Raw genomic sequence first — 13,868 nt, 5'->3', positions numbered from 1 at the left:
CCAGTTATGTTCAGCCCAGCTTTTTCACTGAGCATCACATTATCATGCTATATGGCTGTCATGGGTTGGTCTGTTAGTGGCTGCTGGGCAACAAGAAGAGCATTCATCTTGTAATGCAAAAACACAATTAGCAAATTGTAGTTTGGTCTCTTGTGTGAGCCCTTCATTTGTGATAAGGACACTTGAATAACACGAGGCAATTTACTCAGCCCTATGGTCCTTAATGTATTGTTTGGTATTAACTTCAGATCCACCAGTCTCATACATGGAACCATATCTGTGAGGAGTATGTCCACTCAACTGCTCTGAGAAAATTGTCTGGTGGATTTGTTGTTCAGGTGATTTGCTTAACCTTTGCAATAAGGCAACCCAGCCATCTTGGACCTGCAAAAGGCATATGGTGATGGGATGAAGAAACTGTGGCAGTTAATGTAACACATGCTGGACAGTGTGGACATAACTGGAGATGTTCAGTATGGCACTGAATGACTCATTCTGAGGGTTTTGTTGAACACAGTTCCATTGATTCATCGTGACACAGTAGATAACTTCATGTGTGACCCAGCCATCTGGGTTCCACAAAGTGGCAGAATCAGATTTGTTGCCTCGATAACCAGCACAAAAGCACACTTCAAATCAGGAGGTAAATAAACACAATGATGGACTTGGGCGCAAAAATCTGATGTAGGTCTAGTAACATCTGTTGATATAAGTTGCTCTTGCTCCTGTCAGAAAGAAGCCTATAAGATCCACAGAAGAAAACAGAGAATTGTGATACATGTAATCCACACGCTCTTGTACATGAGTAGAAGGAGGGTTAAAATCACTTTCACGTGTAGAGTTTTACTTGTATTGTTCCATATTGTTTGTTGCACCACACAATCCACTAAAAGGTCAATCAGTATAGGTAAAAGGTCCCAATACACTGGTTGCTCAAATTTTTCATTGTTTGGTGGGAAGGAAGTGCCATGCATTTCCTAAATCCATAGATATTGCATGTTCCTCGTGGGTCACTAGTGTGGTTTTATCCATGACAGTGTCTAGGCAGAACAATATGTTCTTACTGATGCCACAAAATATAACCACTTTAGTAACATAAATAATTATGCAACTCAAAACACCTACATCAGCATAGTTAGCACTCTACAAAGACAAGATGAAAGAAAAGACATTACACACATACAGTATTATTAGCATTTGATTTAACTTGTTCATCTCGACCTCAGTGGTTGATGTCCTCACGCTCATTTGTTTCTAGCCTTGGCTTGCACATTACACCCTGTATTCTCCAACTGCTTTTGAACTTGTTGAACCATGTGAATAATTTTGGCCATTGTCTCCAAAGCACTGAAACTAATGGAGATGTCTAGACTGAAGCTATCTGACTTGCAGCATCTCCTGGATATTTTCATTGATCTGGAAGACTTGACTTTTAGCCCCATCTCCTAAAGTTACCATAACAATAGTGCTGTGAACTACAATGCAGAGTTGTGCTAATTTTTCTTGTGGAATTGTCATATCAGTCTCCTGTTGTCTTCTGTTGATAGCCTGTCACAGGAGTTTCATATTTTCAGACCTAAGGTTACTTGATTAGGTGTTAATACAAACCAAGAATTATATAAATATGTAGGTTTCTACAGATGGTGTAAATTCTATTAAAATCATTCTGGGTGTATTGCTATGTTATCTTACAAATTATTTCCAAAATGCCTGAAAGGCTGGATATTTTCATACAACCATTTCATGAGTGTACTGTGAATGTCAGGAATCTGGTAAAACATCAAAACTCTGACATCACTGCGGCTGGAAAAACGTCCTGCAAGAACGGTACCAATGGCGACTCAAGAGAATCATTCAGCATGACAGAAGTGCAATGCTTCCACAAATTGGTGCAGATTTCAATGCTGGGCCATCAACAAGTGTCAGCATGCAAACCATTCAATGAAACATCATCGATATGGGCTTTCGGAGCCAAAGACCCATTCATGTATCCTTGACGACTGCATGACAAAAAGCTTTATGCCTCACTTGGGCCCATCGACACTCACATTGGACTGTTGATGACTGGAAACATGTTACCTGGTCAGATGAGTCTCATTTCAGATTGTATCAAGTGGATGGACGTATATGGGTATGGAGACAACCTCATGAATACATGGACACTGCGTGTCAGCAGGGGACTGTTTAAACTGGTGAAGGCTCTGTGATGTTGTGGGGCATGTGCAGTTGGAGTGATATGGGACCCCTGATATGTCTAGATATGACTCTGACAGGTGACACATATGTAAGCATCCTGTCTGATTTGCATCCACACATGTCCATTGTGCATTCTGACGAACTTGGGTAGTTCCATCAGAACAATGCAACACCCCACACATCCAGAATTGGTACAGAGTGGCTCCAGGAACACTCTTCTGAGTTTAAACACTTCTGCTGGCCACCAAACTCCCCAGACATGAACATTATTGAGCATATGTGGGATGCTTTGCAACGTGCTGTTCAGAAGAGATCTCCACTCCCTGATACTCTTACGGATTTATGGACTGGCTTGCAGGATTCATGCCATGAATTCCCTTCAGCAGTACTTCAGACATTAGTTGACTCCATGCCACATTGTGTTGCAGCGTGCTCGCAGGGGCCCTACACAATATTAGGCAGGTGTACCAGTTTCTTTGCTCTTTAGTGTAAGATGATGTGAGAGTACATCTAGATGTATTTTAATAAGAAAAAATAAATGATTCATAGACGCGTCTAGTCTTCAAGCCATATGACACATCAAGGAAGACCTTTGCCTAGAGAAGCTCATTGACTCATTCGTTCAATTATTTTGTTCCACAGATTGCACCATGAAAGACAATTTTCAGATATGTGGAATTAATCATGGTATACATTATCAAAAGAGAAGTAGCTGTTAAAAAATACAGGTAACTCTGTGCACTGCATTTGTAATAAACTGTCATGACACTGTTGTGTACAATATTTACATAAACAGGCTCTATTTCACACAGTGATATAAAAATGAAAGCTGCCAGTAGAATTTCTGCTTGGAAAATTGATGCTATCTTTTAGCATGGTTGGAGCATAAACTTTATAAGAAAATGTAGAGGATCACATTGACATACTTTTACACAAGAGTAATGTTAAACTCAGAATGGGAGAACATAAAATATGGGATCCACAAAGTTTACTACTGGGTGTGCAGCTGTTCTTCCCTTATGCAAATAGCCTTCTAGTGACTATGAAACACTGTTCAAAGTTGTACTATTTCCTAATGACACACGCATATTAATTAAGAATTCAGACTAGGCCATACTGGACAGAATTCAGGTAATACTTGAAGAGGCCTACACCTGGTTCAGAGGAACTTGTTTGTGTTAATCTTATGAACATTCAATAAACACAATTTCATTGAAAAAACAGTGCCTAACTTAAGTCAGAGAAATAGTACTAGCTTATTTTATGTAGCTCCATCCTGTATTTCCCCAGAAATTTAACTCCTTGGATAGTAACTCTTCAAAAGCAGACATCAGCAATAAGAGTAGTATGTAAATAAGACAGCCTCTTGTAAAGGCCTTTTAAAGGTCTCAGATTTCTTATAGTTATTTCCCAGAAAATCTACAAAATGAAATGAAATGGTCATGAGGCACTGATGACCAGGAGGTTCCAACCGAGGAAGTTCGGCTGCCGAGTTGCAAGTCACATTTCAGGTGATGCTACATTGGATAATTTGAATGTTGATGATGATGATGATGACAACACATCACCCAGTCCATGAGTGGAGAAAATCTCCAACGCAGTTGGGAATCGAATCCGGGCCTGCTGCTTGGTAGGCAAACACATTACCACTCAGCTAAGCAGGTGGATGGGAAATCTACAATGGTAAAGCAATAAGAATATTATGTAAATGAGACAAAAACTTGTAGAAGCCCATTAAATATCTCAAAAAATTTTCATTTACATACACTTACTTCCCAGTAAATCTTTAGTGGTAGCACTTCTAGTAATTAACATCAGTTTGTGGCAAACTGAAGGTTATGTAACTTCAGTACAAAGCACAATAGTAGTTAACAAGTGGATCTGGTCTTCATGTCTAGGATTCAAACTCTGGGACACTGGTCTTTGAGAAGAATTGGGACAGGATATCTCTGAGAAAGGATGCAACAGTTCCAAAAGATAGAATGGTGTCATCACTTTTTCTTTTGTACGTGTCTATTGACAGTACTATATAATGTACCTTCTGAAGGTAAGCACTGGCCAGCAATTCCGTCTCTCAATTTATGAGTTTTCTTGATTGAGTTTTACTTTTAATATAGTCTTGAATGTCTAGAGATTCCAAATATTTTCGGTGTATGTGGTGAAAAAATTTTACACCAGGGTAAAGGATGATAATTTTTGCACTAAACAGAAGTACAGAGCCTACACTGAATTTTTTCCAATACAGTTTGTTTGGTGGTTCATCTGAAATTTGCATTCATGTTTTTGCCACATACAACATTACAGAGTAAATGCACTATTAAGTTACAATAAGATTTCATAAATTCTTGAAGGAACTTACTCTGATGCCCAATATTCATACTTTTTTGTTAATTTTTTGTAGAATACATAATTATTAGCTGTAACTACATTGTCTAAGAAGAATGAGTGACACTCGGAGATGAAAGCTAGTATTTTTATGAGAAATGGCATGTGGGGCATGGAGAAGCAAGTGAAAGAGTTGAAAATAAACAAGCTGCCAGGTCCAGATGGAATCCCAGTTCAGTTTAACAGAGAGTAATCTGCGGCATTGGCTCCTTACTTAGCCTGCATTTATCATGAATCTCTCGCCCACCAAAAAAGACTCAAGTGAGTGGAAAGAAGTGCAGGTGTCTCCTGTCTATAAGAAGGGTAAAAGAATGGACCCACATAATTACATATCAATATTGTTAACATCAACTTGCTGCAGAATTCCTGAACACATTCTGAGTTTGAATAAAATAAATTTCCTTGAGACAGGATAGCCTCTGCCCATGAATCAGCACGGATTTAGAAAGCATCACTTATGTGAAACTCAGCTTGCCCTTTTCTCACGTGATATCCTACAAACCACAGATGGAGGGCAACAGATTGATTCCATATTCCTAGATTTCTAGAGAGCATTTGATATGGTACCTCACAGCAGCTTGTTGATGAAGGTCTGAGCATATGGTCTAGGTTCCCAGATATGTGAGTGACTTGAAGACTTTTAAGTAAGACAACCCAGTATGTGGTCCTTAGTGACAAGTTTTCATCAGAAACAAGGGTATCATCAGGAGTGCCCCCCCCCCCCCCCCTCCCGGAAAATGCGTCAGGACTGGTTTTTTTCTCTATATACATAAATGACCTGATGAACAGGGTGCACAGCAATTTACAGCTGTTTGTTGGTGACGCTGTGGTGCAGGGGAAGGTGTTGTCATTGGATGACTGTAGGAATATAAAAGATGACTTGGACAAAATTTCTAGTTGGTGTGATGAATGGCAACTTGCTCTGAATATAGAGAAAAAAAGTGTCCTGTAATGTTTGAATACAGCATTAGCAGGGTCCAGCTTGACACATTCACATTGATTAAATATACAGGCATAACATTCCAAAGTGATATAAAATGAAATAAGCACATCAGATTGGTAGGAGGGGAGGTAAATTTTTGACTTTATTTTGTTGGGAAAATTTTAGAAAGTGGAGCCCATCCATAAAGGGGATGGCATAAAGAACACTAGCAAGATCCATTCTTGAGTACTGTTCAAGTGTTTGGGATCCCCACCATGTTGAATTACAGGAAGACATCAAAGCAATTCAGATGTGGGCTGCAAGATTTATTACTATTAGGATTGATCAGCATGCAAGTATTATGGAGATGCTTTGTAAACTCAAATGAGAATCCCTGGAGGGAAGACAATGCACTTTCCACAAGGCACTGTTGTGCAAATTTAGAGAACTGGCATTTGAGCCCGAATACAGAACAATTCTTTCACCTCCAACATATATTTTGTTTAAGGACCATGAAGATTATTAGATTCAGGGAATTGGGGCTCGTGGAAAGGTTTTTGACAAACGTTTTTCCCTCACTTTATTTGCAAGTGGAATAGGAGAGGATATGACTACTAGTAGCAGAAGGCACCTTCTGCCATGCACCGTCCAGTGGTTTGCGGAGTGTAGATGTAGAAGATCAAGACACTGCAAATTTTTTTTAAGAAGACAATAAGCTGAACCGAGTTTGTTGATCAGAGTTTTGCATTTATTAATTGAAAATCAGGGAATATAGCTCATCACATTATGTAAGAGACATTCATATTATCTGTGTGTGTGGAATCTCTTTGTTAATAATAATTAGTAATGGTACAATATGAGACATGAAAGAAATTTGTGCACCCTCAGGCTAGTCATTGCGATATAAAAGGAAAATATGTAGTTACACTAAAAAAATGAGAAATCATCAAACATTTCATGTGAAGTATTTCAATTGATGTTGATGAATCACAAACATTACATTTAACCAAATGAAGAGCAAAATATATTTACTTGCCATTTGGTGCCAGCTACAATTCAGGAGCTTTAGTCTTCAGAACTACTGAATGAAAATATATATCTATAATCAGGAGCAAAAGTGAAATAAATGAATTACCTGCTGCCTGGTCCTGTATTTCCATAGCAGCAGCCAAGAATGTGCATGCATTCAGGACTGACAATGTTGATGTTACATGATCTTCACAAGTTTTCTTCAGTTCTTCTACTCCTAATTCTTGTGCTAAGGTCAACATCTCAAACACACCACTGTCCTGTAGTATGATCTGCAATTACATATGTTTAATTTAATTAATCACTTATGGCCCAGAGAACTCAAATAATTAACAACTATTCCACTAGTTAAGAAAAAGAGCAGTTGTTATCAATTAGGTAACTTTTTAGTTTAACATTATACGTTAATATAGCCTAATATGTAATCCATTACAGTGAAATGTAGTAATGCAGTTTTTATAAAAAGGAAAGTAATAAAAAATGCAGTCAATTATCTGCAACAATGAAACATCCATGAAGCAGTAATTCAATTGTTTTCACTGTGTTCTGTAGAGCCCATCATGAAGGAGAACCTACAGCGATGTAAAGCAAGTCAATGTAAATCTTTTATACATTCCTATAGTGAAGACATGTAAGTTAATCTCTGACAGTTGGCAGCACTGTTGCGAATTTTCAACTACAAAGTGCTAATGGCTGCAGGTGGAAACAATAGCCATCTATACAATTTGGCAACACTGAGTGGATGTCATTTACAAAATCACGTAACTTGATAGACTGTGCTGTAACAATGGATGCCCCTATTTATAGTGATTATCACCACTTGTCAAGCAGCTAACGAGCACCTTCACTTTCTGAATCTACATATGAGGTATTTGAAGAAGGAGTGAGTGAGTGGTAAAATGTCTTTTTAATTGTCTTTTGAATTTACAGGGTTTCTCAGTTTCTTGCTGTGTGTTTGGTAGGGGCTTGTTGAAGACCTATAATCCCACTCGTAAACCTAGATAAGGAAGTAAAATCTACAGAGCAATTATTTCTCTGTCTTTTATCACAGTTGCGAATATCTCTGTGCAACTGAAATAAATGTTTACTGTTGTTGTTGTCGTTGTGGTCTTCTGTCCAGAGGCTGGTTTGATGCAGCTCTCCATGCTACTCTATCCTGTGCAAGGTTCTTCATCTCCCAATACCTACTGCAACCTACATCCTTCTGAATCTGCTTAGTGTATCCATCTCTTGGTCTCCTTCTATGATTTTTACCCTCCACGCTGCCCTCCAATACTAAATTGGTGTTCCCTTGATGCCTCAGAATATGTTCTACCAACCGATCCCTTCTTCTAGTCAAGTTGTGCCAAAAATTTCTCTTCTCTCCAATTCTATTCAATACCTCCTCATTAGTTATGTGATCTACCCATCTAATCTTCAGCATTTCGAAAGCTTCTATTCTCTTCTTGTCTAAACTATTTATTGTCCACGTTTCACTTCCATACATAGCTACACTCCAGACAAATACTTTCAGAAACACCTTCCTGACATTTAAATCTATACTCAATGTTAACAAATTTCTCTTCTTCAGAAATGCTTTCCTTGCCATTGCCAGTCTACATTTTATATCCTCTCTACTTCAACCATCCTCAGTTATTTTGCTCCCCAAATAGCAAAACTCATTTACTACTTTAAGCGTGTCATTTCCTAATCTAATTCCCGCAGTATCACCCAATTTAATTCGACTACATTCCATTATCCCCATTTTGCTTTTGTTGATGTTCGTTTTATATCCTCCTTTCCAGAGACTGTCCATTCCATTCAGCTGCACTTCCAGGTCCTTTGCTGTCTCTGACAGAAATACAATGTCATCGGCGAACCTCAAAGTTTTTATTTCTTCTCCATGGATTTTAATACCTACTCTGAATTTTTCTTTTGTTTCCTTTACTGCTTGCTCAATATACAGATTGAATAACATCGGGGATAGGCTACAGCCCTGTCTCACTCCCTTCCCAACCACTGCTTCCCTTTCATGCCCCTCGAATCTTGTAGCTGCTATCTGGTTTCTGTATAAATTGTAAATAGCCTTTTGCTCCCTTTATTTTACCCCTGCCACTTTCAGAATTTGAAAGAGAGTATTCCAGTCAACATTGTCAACAGCTTTCTCTAAGTCTACAAATGCTAGAAATGTAGGTTTGCCTTTCCTTAATCTATTTTCTAAGATAAGTTGTAGCGTCAGTATTGCCTCATGTGTTCTAACATTTCTACGGAATCCAAACTGATCTTCCCCGAGGTTGGTTTCTACCACTTTTTCCATTCATCTGTAAAGAATTCGTGTTAGTATTTTGCAGCTGTGGCTTATTAAACTGATAGTTTGGTAATTTTCACGTTTGTCAACACCTGCTTTCTTTGGGATTGGAATTATTATATTCTTCTTGAAGTCTGGAATGTTTACTGTCGGCAACAAATAAATGTCCTAGGAAATGAGTGTAAGAATTCAAAGATCTTGGAAGAGGCCTCTTCAGGATGTTTGGTTTCGTACTTATAAAGTATTCTTGTTGCTCTCTTTTTCTGAATGATATGTAATTTGCTTTACCTGCATAACCTCAGAATATAGCTGGTCAAAACAACAGCAGGTGAAAGTATGCAAAAAAAACTAGCACGATGTTTTTCAAGCTGAGTAATGAGAGACACTTCTAAGTATAAGAAATGCTGAATTAAGTTCTTGATTAGTTATTCTACAAGGTTGCTGCATTTTAGCATGTTATTCAGATCCAGTAGAATTTTACACATAGTGCTGATGATTAATGAGTATTTCTGGTATAAATATATTTGCATTAAAATGCACAAGAGTTTCCATTAGGTATGACATATAACTTCCTCATTTTAATTTGAATTACAATACATAAAGTGTCAAAGAATGAGTTCAAAAAAACACAAGTCATTTCTGTTTAAAAAGGGGTTGTCAGTCTGACGCATATAATTAGAGACCTATACTGCTGATGTCAGTCCATTGCGAAGAATTATCAAACATGTTACAAGTTGTGATCTTTTTGCATTTAATGGTATGCATTTTTCAGATAAAAGGTAGCAGTTTGTATAATTTTATCAATAATAGTCAGCAGAAGTGAGCCACTTTAATTGTGCTGAACACAAATCAAAAATGTCTTTTGGGAGACAATTCTCTCATCATCTCATCTAATGATGAGAGTGTTGTTTCTCTAAACACATTGTTGATTTGTGTTCAGTGCAATTAAAGTGCTTCAGCTCTACTAATTATTACTGATCTTTTTTGAGAATGAGGGTAGCCATAGAAATGAACATGAATTGAGAAAATACAGATCTTCTTGAACTATGCTTGCTGAGTTGATCCATGAGATTCTTGAGGACATAGATAATGGTGCACAGTTTGAGGTCATGTTCTCTGTCAACTGAAATACATCCACACTGTTAACTCAGTGAACAAAATACAGAATATCATGCCAGCTTTGTGACTTCATTCAGAACCATCTAACAGATAGAACTCAATATGCCATTCTTAACAGCGCAAAACTGTCAGATGTAACATTAACTTTGGAAATATTATCAAGTAATTACTGTTCATGATATTTATAAATAACCTGGTGAATAATGTTGTATGTTCTGTGAGACTGTTCACAGATGATGCTGTTGTGTGTAGGAAAGTTACATTACCAGCAAATTGTAGCAAAATGCAGGAGGACCTGCAGAAGATTGATACTCAGTGTACGCACTGGCAGTTGACCCTAAACATAAATAAATATAATATATTGTGCATAAATATTTGTAAAGTATCATTATTATTTGATTTCACAACTGATGATAAGTAAATGGATCAATAATAATTGTAAAAATGAAAAGGTAGCTGTCCAGGATCAATTAAAGTGGAATGACAGCATAAAATTAGTGGCAGTAAAAACAGATACACAGTGGACAGCCATTGAAATGGTCCTAAGGAAGGTAATTTATCAACTACAGAAATGGGTCCTAGTAAACTTGTTCAACCAATTCCTGAGTATCACTCAACATTCTGGGACTCTCAGGAGATAGGATTAATAGAGAAGGTGGTGAAGATCTAAAGAATGGCGTCACATTTTGTTATATGTTCACTTAGTAAGCTTGAGAGTATCAGAGATTTTCATCAAACTCCAGAAGCACGCTCTGCAAGAAAAGCTGTGTGTTTCTCTACATCACAGATGTGTTAACTGTTAAAGTCTGTGATTGTGTATTCCAGTAAGAGTAAACTCAATGTATTGCTTCCATTCAACATAAATCTTGCAATATGTCCACCGTAGGAAAATAAGAGAAATTGTACTATTACAGTATATTGATAATTTTTACTTATGGACCGTTTGACAGCAATTGAATTGTTATAACTTCAAGTTGAACAAATATATTTCAAGGAAGACTCAATACATGAAAGTCACAGATCAAGTAAACAGAGTAAGACGTGTGTACACTTTAACAGTCAAATCATAACCGAGTCCAAGTCTAGTGGCTGCTGGCTGGCTGGTCGCTTAGGTGGCGCTGCTGTTGCATGGCTGGCAGACAGCACCGCATGTAGAGGAGACGCGTAACTGCGTGGCGGCACTTTGAAAGATTGGCGAATCACAACACTTTTCCCCCCTTTGAATTTTTTGCACAGGTCTTGATGGAGGTGGCCTGTAGATTGCTAACATCCATAGGTGTCGTTTGACTGGCCATAAAGTCTCGAGGAGGAGGCTTCCCGTATGAACAGAAGTGTCCCTGATCGAGATGACAGGAGACGTGGGGGTCGAATCTGCTGGGGCCCCGTGCACCAATCTGCCCATTGCGGCAAGTCAGGTTGTTATAACAGGAGACATGGGCGATATGTCTGCGTCCATAGGAGAAGGAGGCGAGTAGAGTTGCTCCGACAGATGATAGTCATCTGTTTCCTGCATGGGCACATCTCCTGGTGGAGTCACTTCTTGTGCTGGCACCGATATGATGGTGAGAGGACTGTGTTGTGAGTAATGAGAGATTCCCGTATCCCGAGTGTCAGGTAGAGCCGAAGGTGGTGTAATGGCATTTGGAACAGGCGTTGCCGGCACACAAGGCCGAAGCTGGTCCGAATGACGCACTGCAACACTCGTGTCCGTCTGTATTTCATACAGGCATCAGCCACAGTGTCGTAAGATGTGGCCAGGACTTCATTTTGGCCGCCTGCCATATCCCCGTACCCATACAAGGTCGCCGGCGGTGAACCGGCCAGGCGAAGTCACCCACGGCCGTGAGGTGGAAGGCCGTAGAAGATGAAGTAGCGTGCGGGGCTGTCAGCCATGTAAGAGCTCAGCCGAGCTGTGGTCACCCATGGGGGTGAAACGGTAAGAAGCCAGAAATTGGAGAAGCGCATCATCAGCAGAAGAAGTCAGGAGTTTCCTCATCTGAGCCTTAAATGTGCGGACCAGTCGTTCAGCCTCACCGTTTGACTGTGGATGGAACGAAGGGGCTGTGACATGCATGACGCCATGATGGGCACAAAAATCTGCAAAATCAGAAGAGGAAAATTGCGGACCATTATCAGTAACAAAAGTAGAGGGAAGGTCTTCCAAAGAGAAAATGCGAGCTAGAGCATTGGTGGTTGCTGCGGTGGTAGGCGACATGCAACGGACAATGAAAGGAAAGTTAGAGTAGGTGTCAATAACGAGAAGCCAATAAGTACCTAAAAAAGGTCAGCGAAGTCAGCATGAATATGCTGCCAGGGCTTCTCAGGCAAAGGCCACGGTGACAAAGATGACTTCTGGGTGGTGGCCTGTGACGCACAAGGGCAGCAGGCAGCGACCACGTGTGCGATTTCAGAGTCGATGCCGGGCCAGTACACATGACAGCACGCCAAAGATTTTGTGCGAGACACCCCAGTGCCCTTGGTGAAGGAGGTGCAAGACTGAAGCACGCAAAGACACAGGTACCACAACACGCGGGAAAGCATTTTCAGTGGAAAGGAGGATAATACCATCCCTAGCCATGAGGCAGTAACAAAAAGCGTAGTAGTTCCGCAACGGATCAGAAGTCTTAGCGGATGGATGATCTGGCCAACCCTTCTGAATACAGCCTAAAACCCAGGAGAGGGTAGGGTCAGAACCCGTAGCAGCCGCCAGCCGGTCCCTGGTGATGGGGAACCCGTCCACAACCTGCTGTTCGGCAACATCCAGGTGGAAACACAAACGTTCGTCCCTATCGAATGCCAGATCAGGACCCATGGGAAGGCGAGACAGTGCATCAGCATTCACATGTTGAGCCATCAGCCAGAAATGAATCTCATAATTGAAATGAGACAAGTAAAGAGCCCAACGCTGGAGGTGGTGGGCAGCCTTGTCGGGATGTGACATTGATGGATGAAACAAGGAAACAAGTGGTTTGTGATCCGTAACAAGATGAAATTTGGGTCCATAGAGAAAAACACCAAACTTATGAAGAGCATAAATAATGGCCAAAGCTTCTTTTTCAATTTGAGAATACTTTTGTTGGGCATCCTTGAGCGTTTCGGAGGCATAAGCAATGGGTTGTTCAGAACCGTCAGAAAAACGGTGCGCAAGGACTGCACCGACCCCGTATTGAGAGGCGTCCATGGCAAGAACAAGATGTTGGCCAGGTTGAAAAGTAGCCAGGCATGGGGCCTGTTTCAGCATAGTCTTCAATTTCTGGAAAGCCGAATCGCCGCGGGCCAGTGAAAAGGCATGTTTTTGTGCAACAGGCGATGCAACAACTGAGCCATGAATCAGCAAACGGTAAAACTTGTGATAGTGTGCTATTTTCCCCAAGAAGGCCTGCAGTTCTTTAACAGATGTAGGGTGAGGAAGGGCATCAATCGCAGTGACCATTTGCTGAACCAGATGAATACCATCCTGAGAGAGTTGAAACCCCAAGTACATGATAGATGCCTGAAAAAAATTTGATTTCTGAAGATTACACTTAAGACTGACAGTCTGTAAGACATGAAAAAGTGTGTGGAGATTTTGAAGATGTTTGTCAGTGGTGGAGCCAGTGACTACAGTGTTGTCCTGGTAATTTATACACCCAGGGACAATGAGCAATAATTGTTACAAGAATCGCTGAACGAGAGCAGGGGTGCTGGCAACGCCGAATGGCAGTCGTTGGTATTGATAGAGGCCGAAAGGCATGTTAAGGACCAGAAAGTGCCGGGAAGCAGCATTGAGAGGAAGTTGATGATAAGCTTCTGCCAGGTCAAGTTTAGAAAAATACTGGCCTCCAGCAAGTTTAGTGAACAATTCTTCAGGTCGAGGCATAGGGTAAGTGTCGGTAAGGCATTGAGCATTTACAGTGGCTTTGAAATCGCTGCAGAGACGAATATCACCAT

At 40.1% G+C, this 13,868-nt stretch overlaps 1 protein-coding gene across 1 annotated transcript in view; it reads right to left on the bottom strand.

Moving 5' to 3' along the window:
• Positions 1-13,868, bottom strand: part of LOC124605231 — a 135,626-nt gene that overhangs the window by 59,440 nt on the left and 62,318 nt on the right. Inside the window, exon 4 of the mRNA XM_047136781.1 lies at positions 6,639-6,804. Within this exon, the coding sequence (XP_046992737.1) occupies positions 6,639-6,804 (166 nt within the window). The remainder of the gene's footprint in view (positions 1-6,638; positions 6,805-13,868) is intronic.

Source organism: Schistocerca americana, chromosome 3 (assembly GCF_021461395.2).
Source record: "Schistocerca americana isolate TAMUIC-IGC-003095 chromosome 3, iqSchAmer2.1, whole genome shotgun sequence".
Classification (NCBI taxonomy): domain Eukaryota; kingdom Metazoa; phylum Arthropoda; class Insecta; order Orthoptera; family Acrididae; genus Schistocerca; species Schistocerca americana.
The sequence above is the reverse complement of the archived record's forward strand: the minus strand, read 5'-3'. Positions and strand labels throughout refer to the sequence as shown.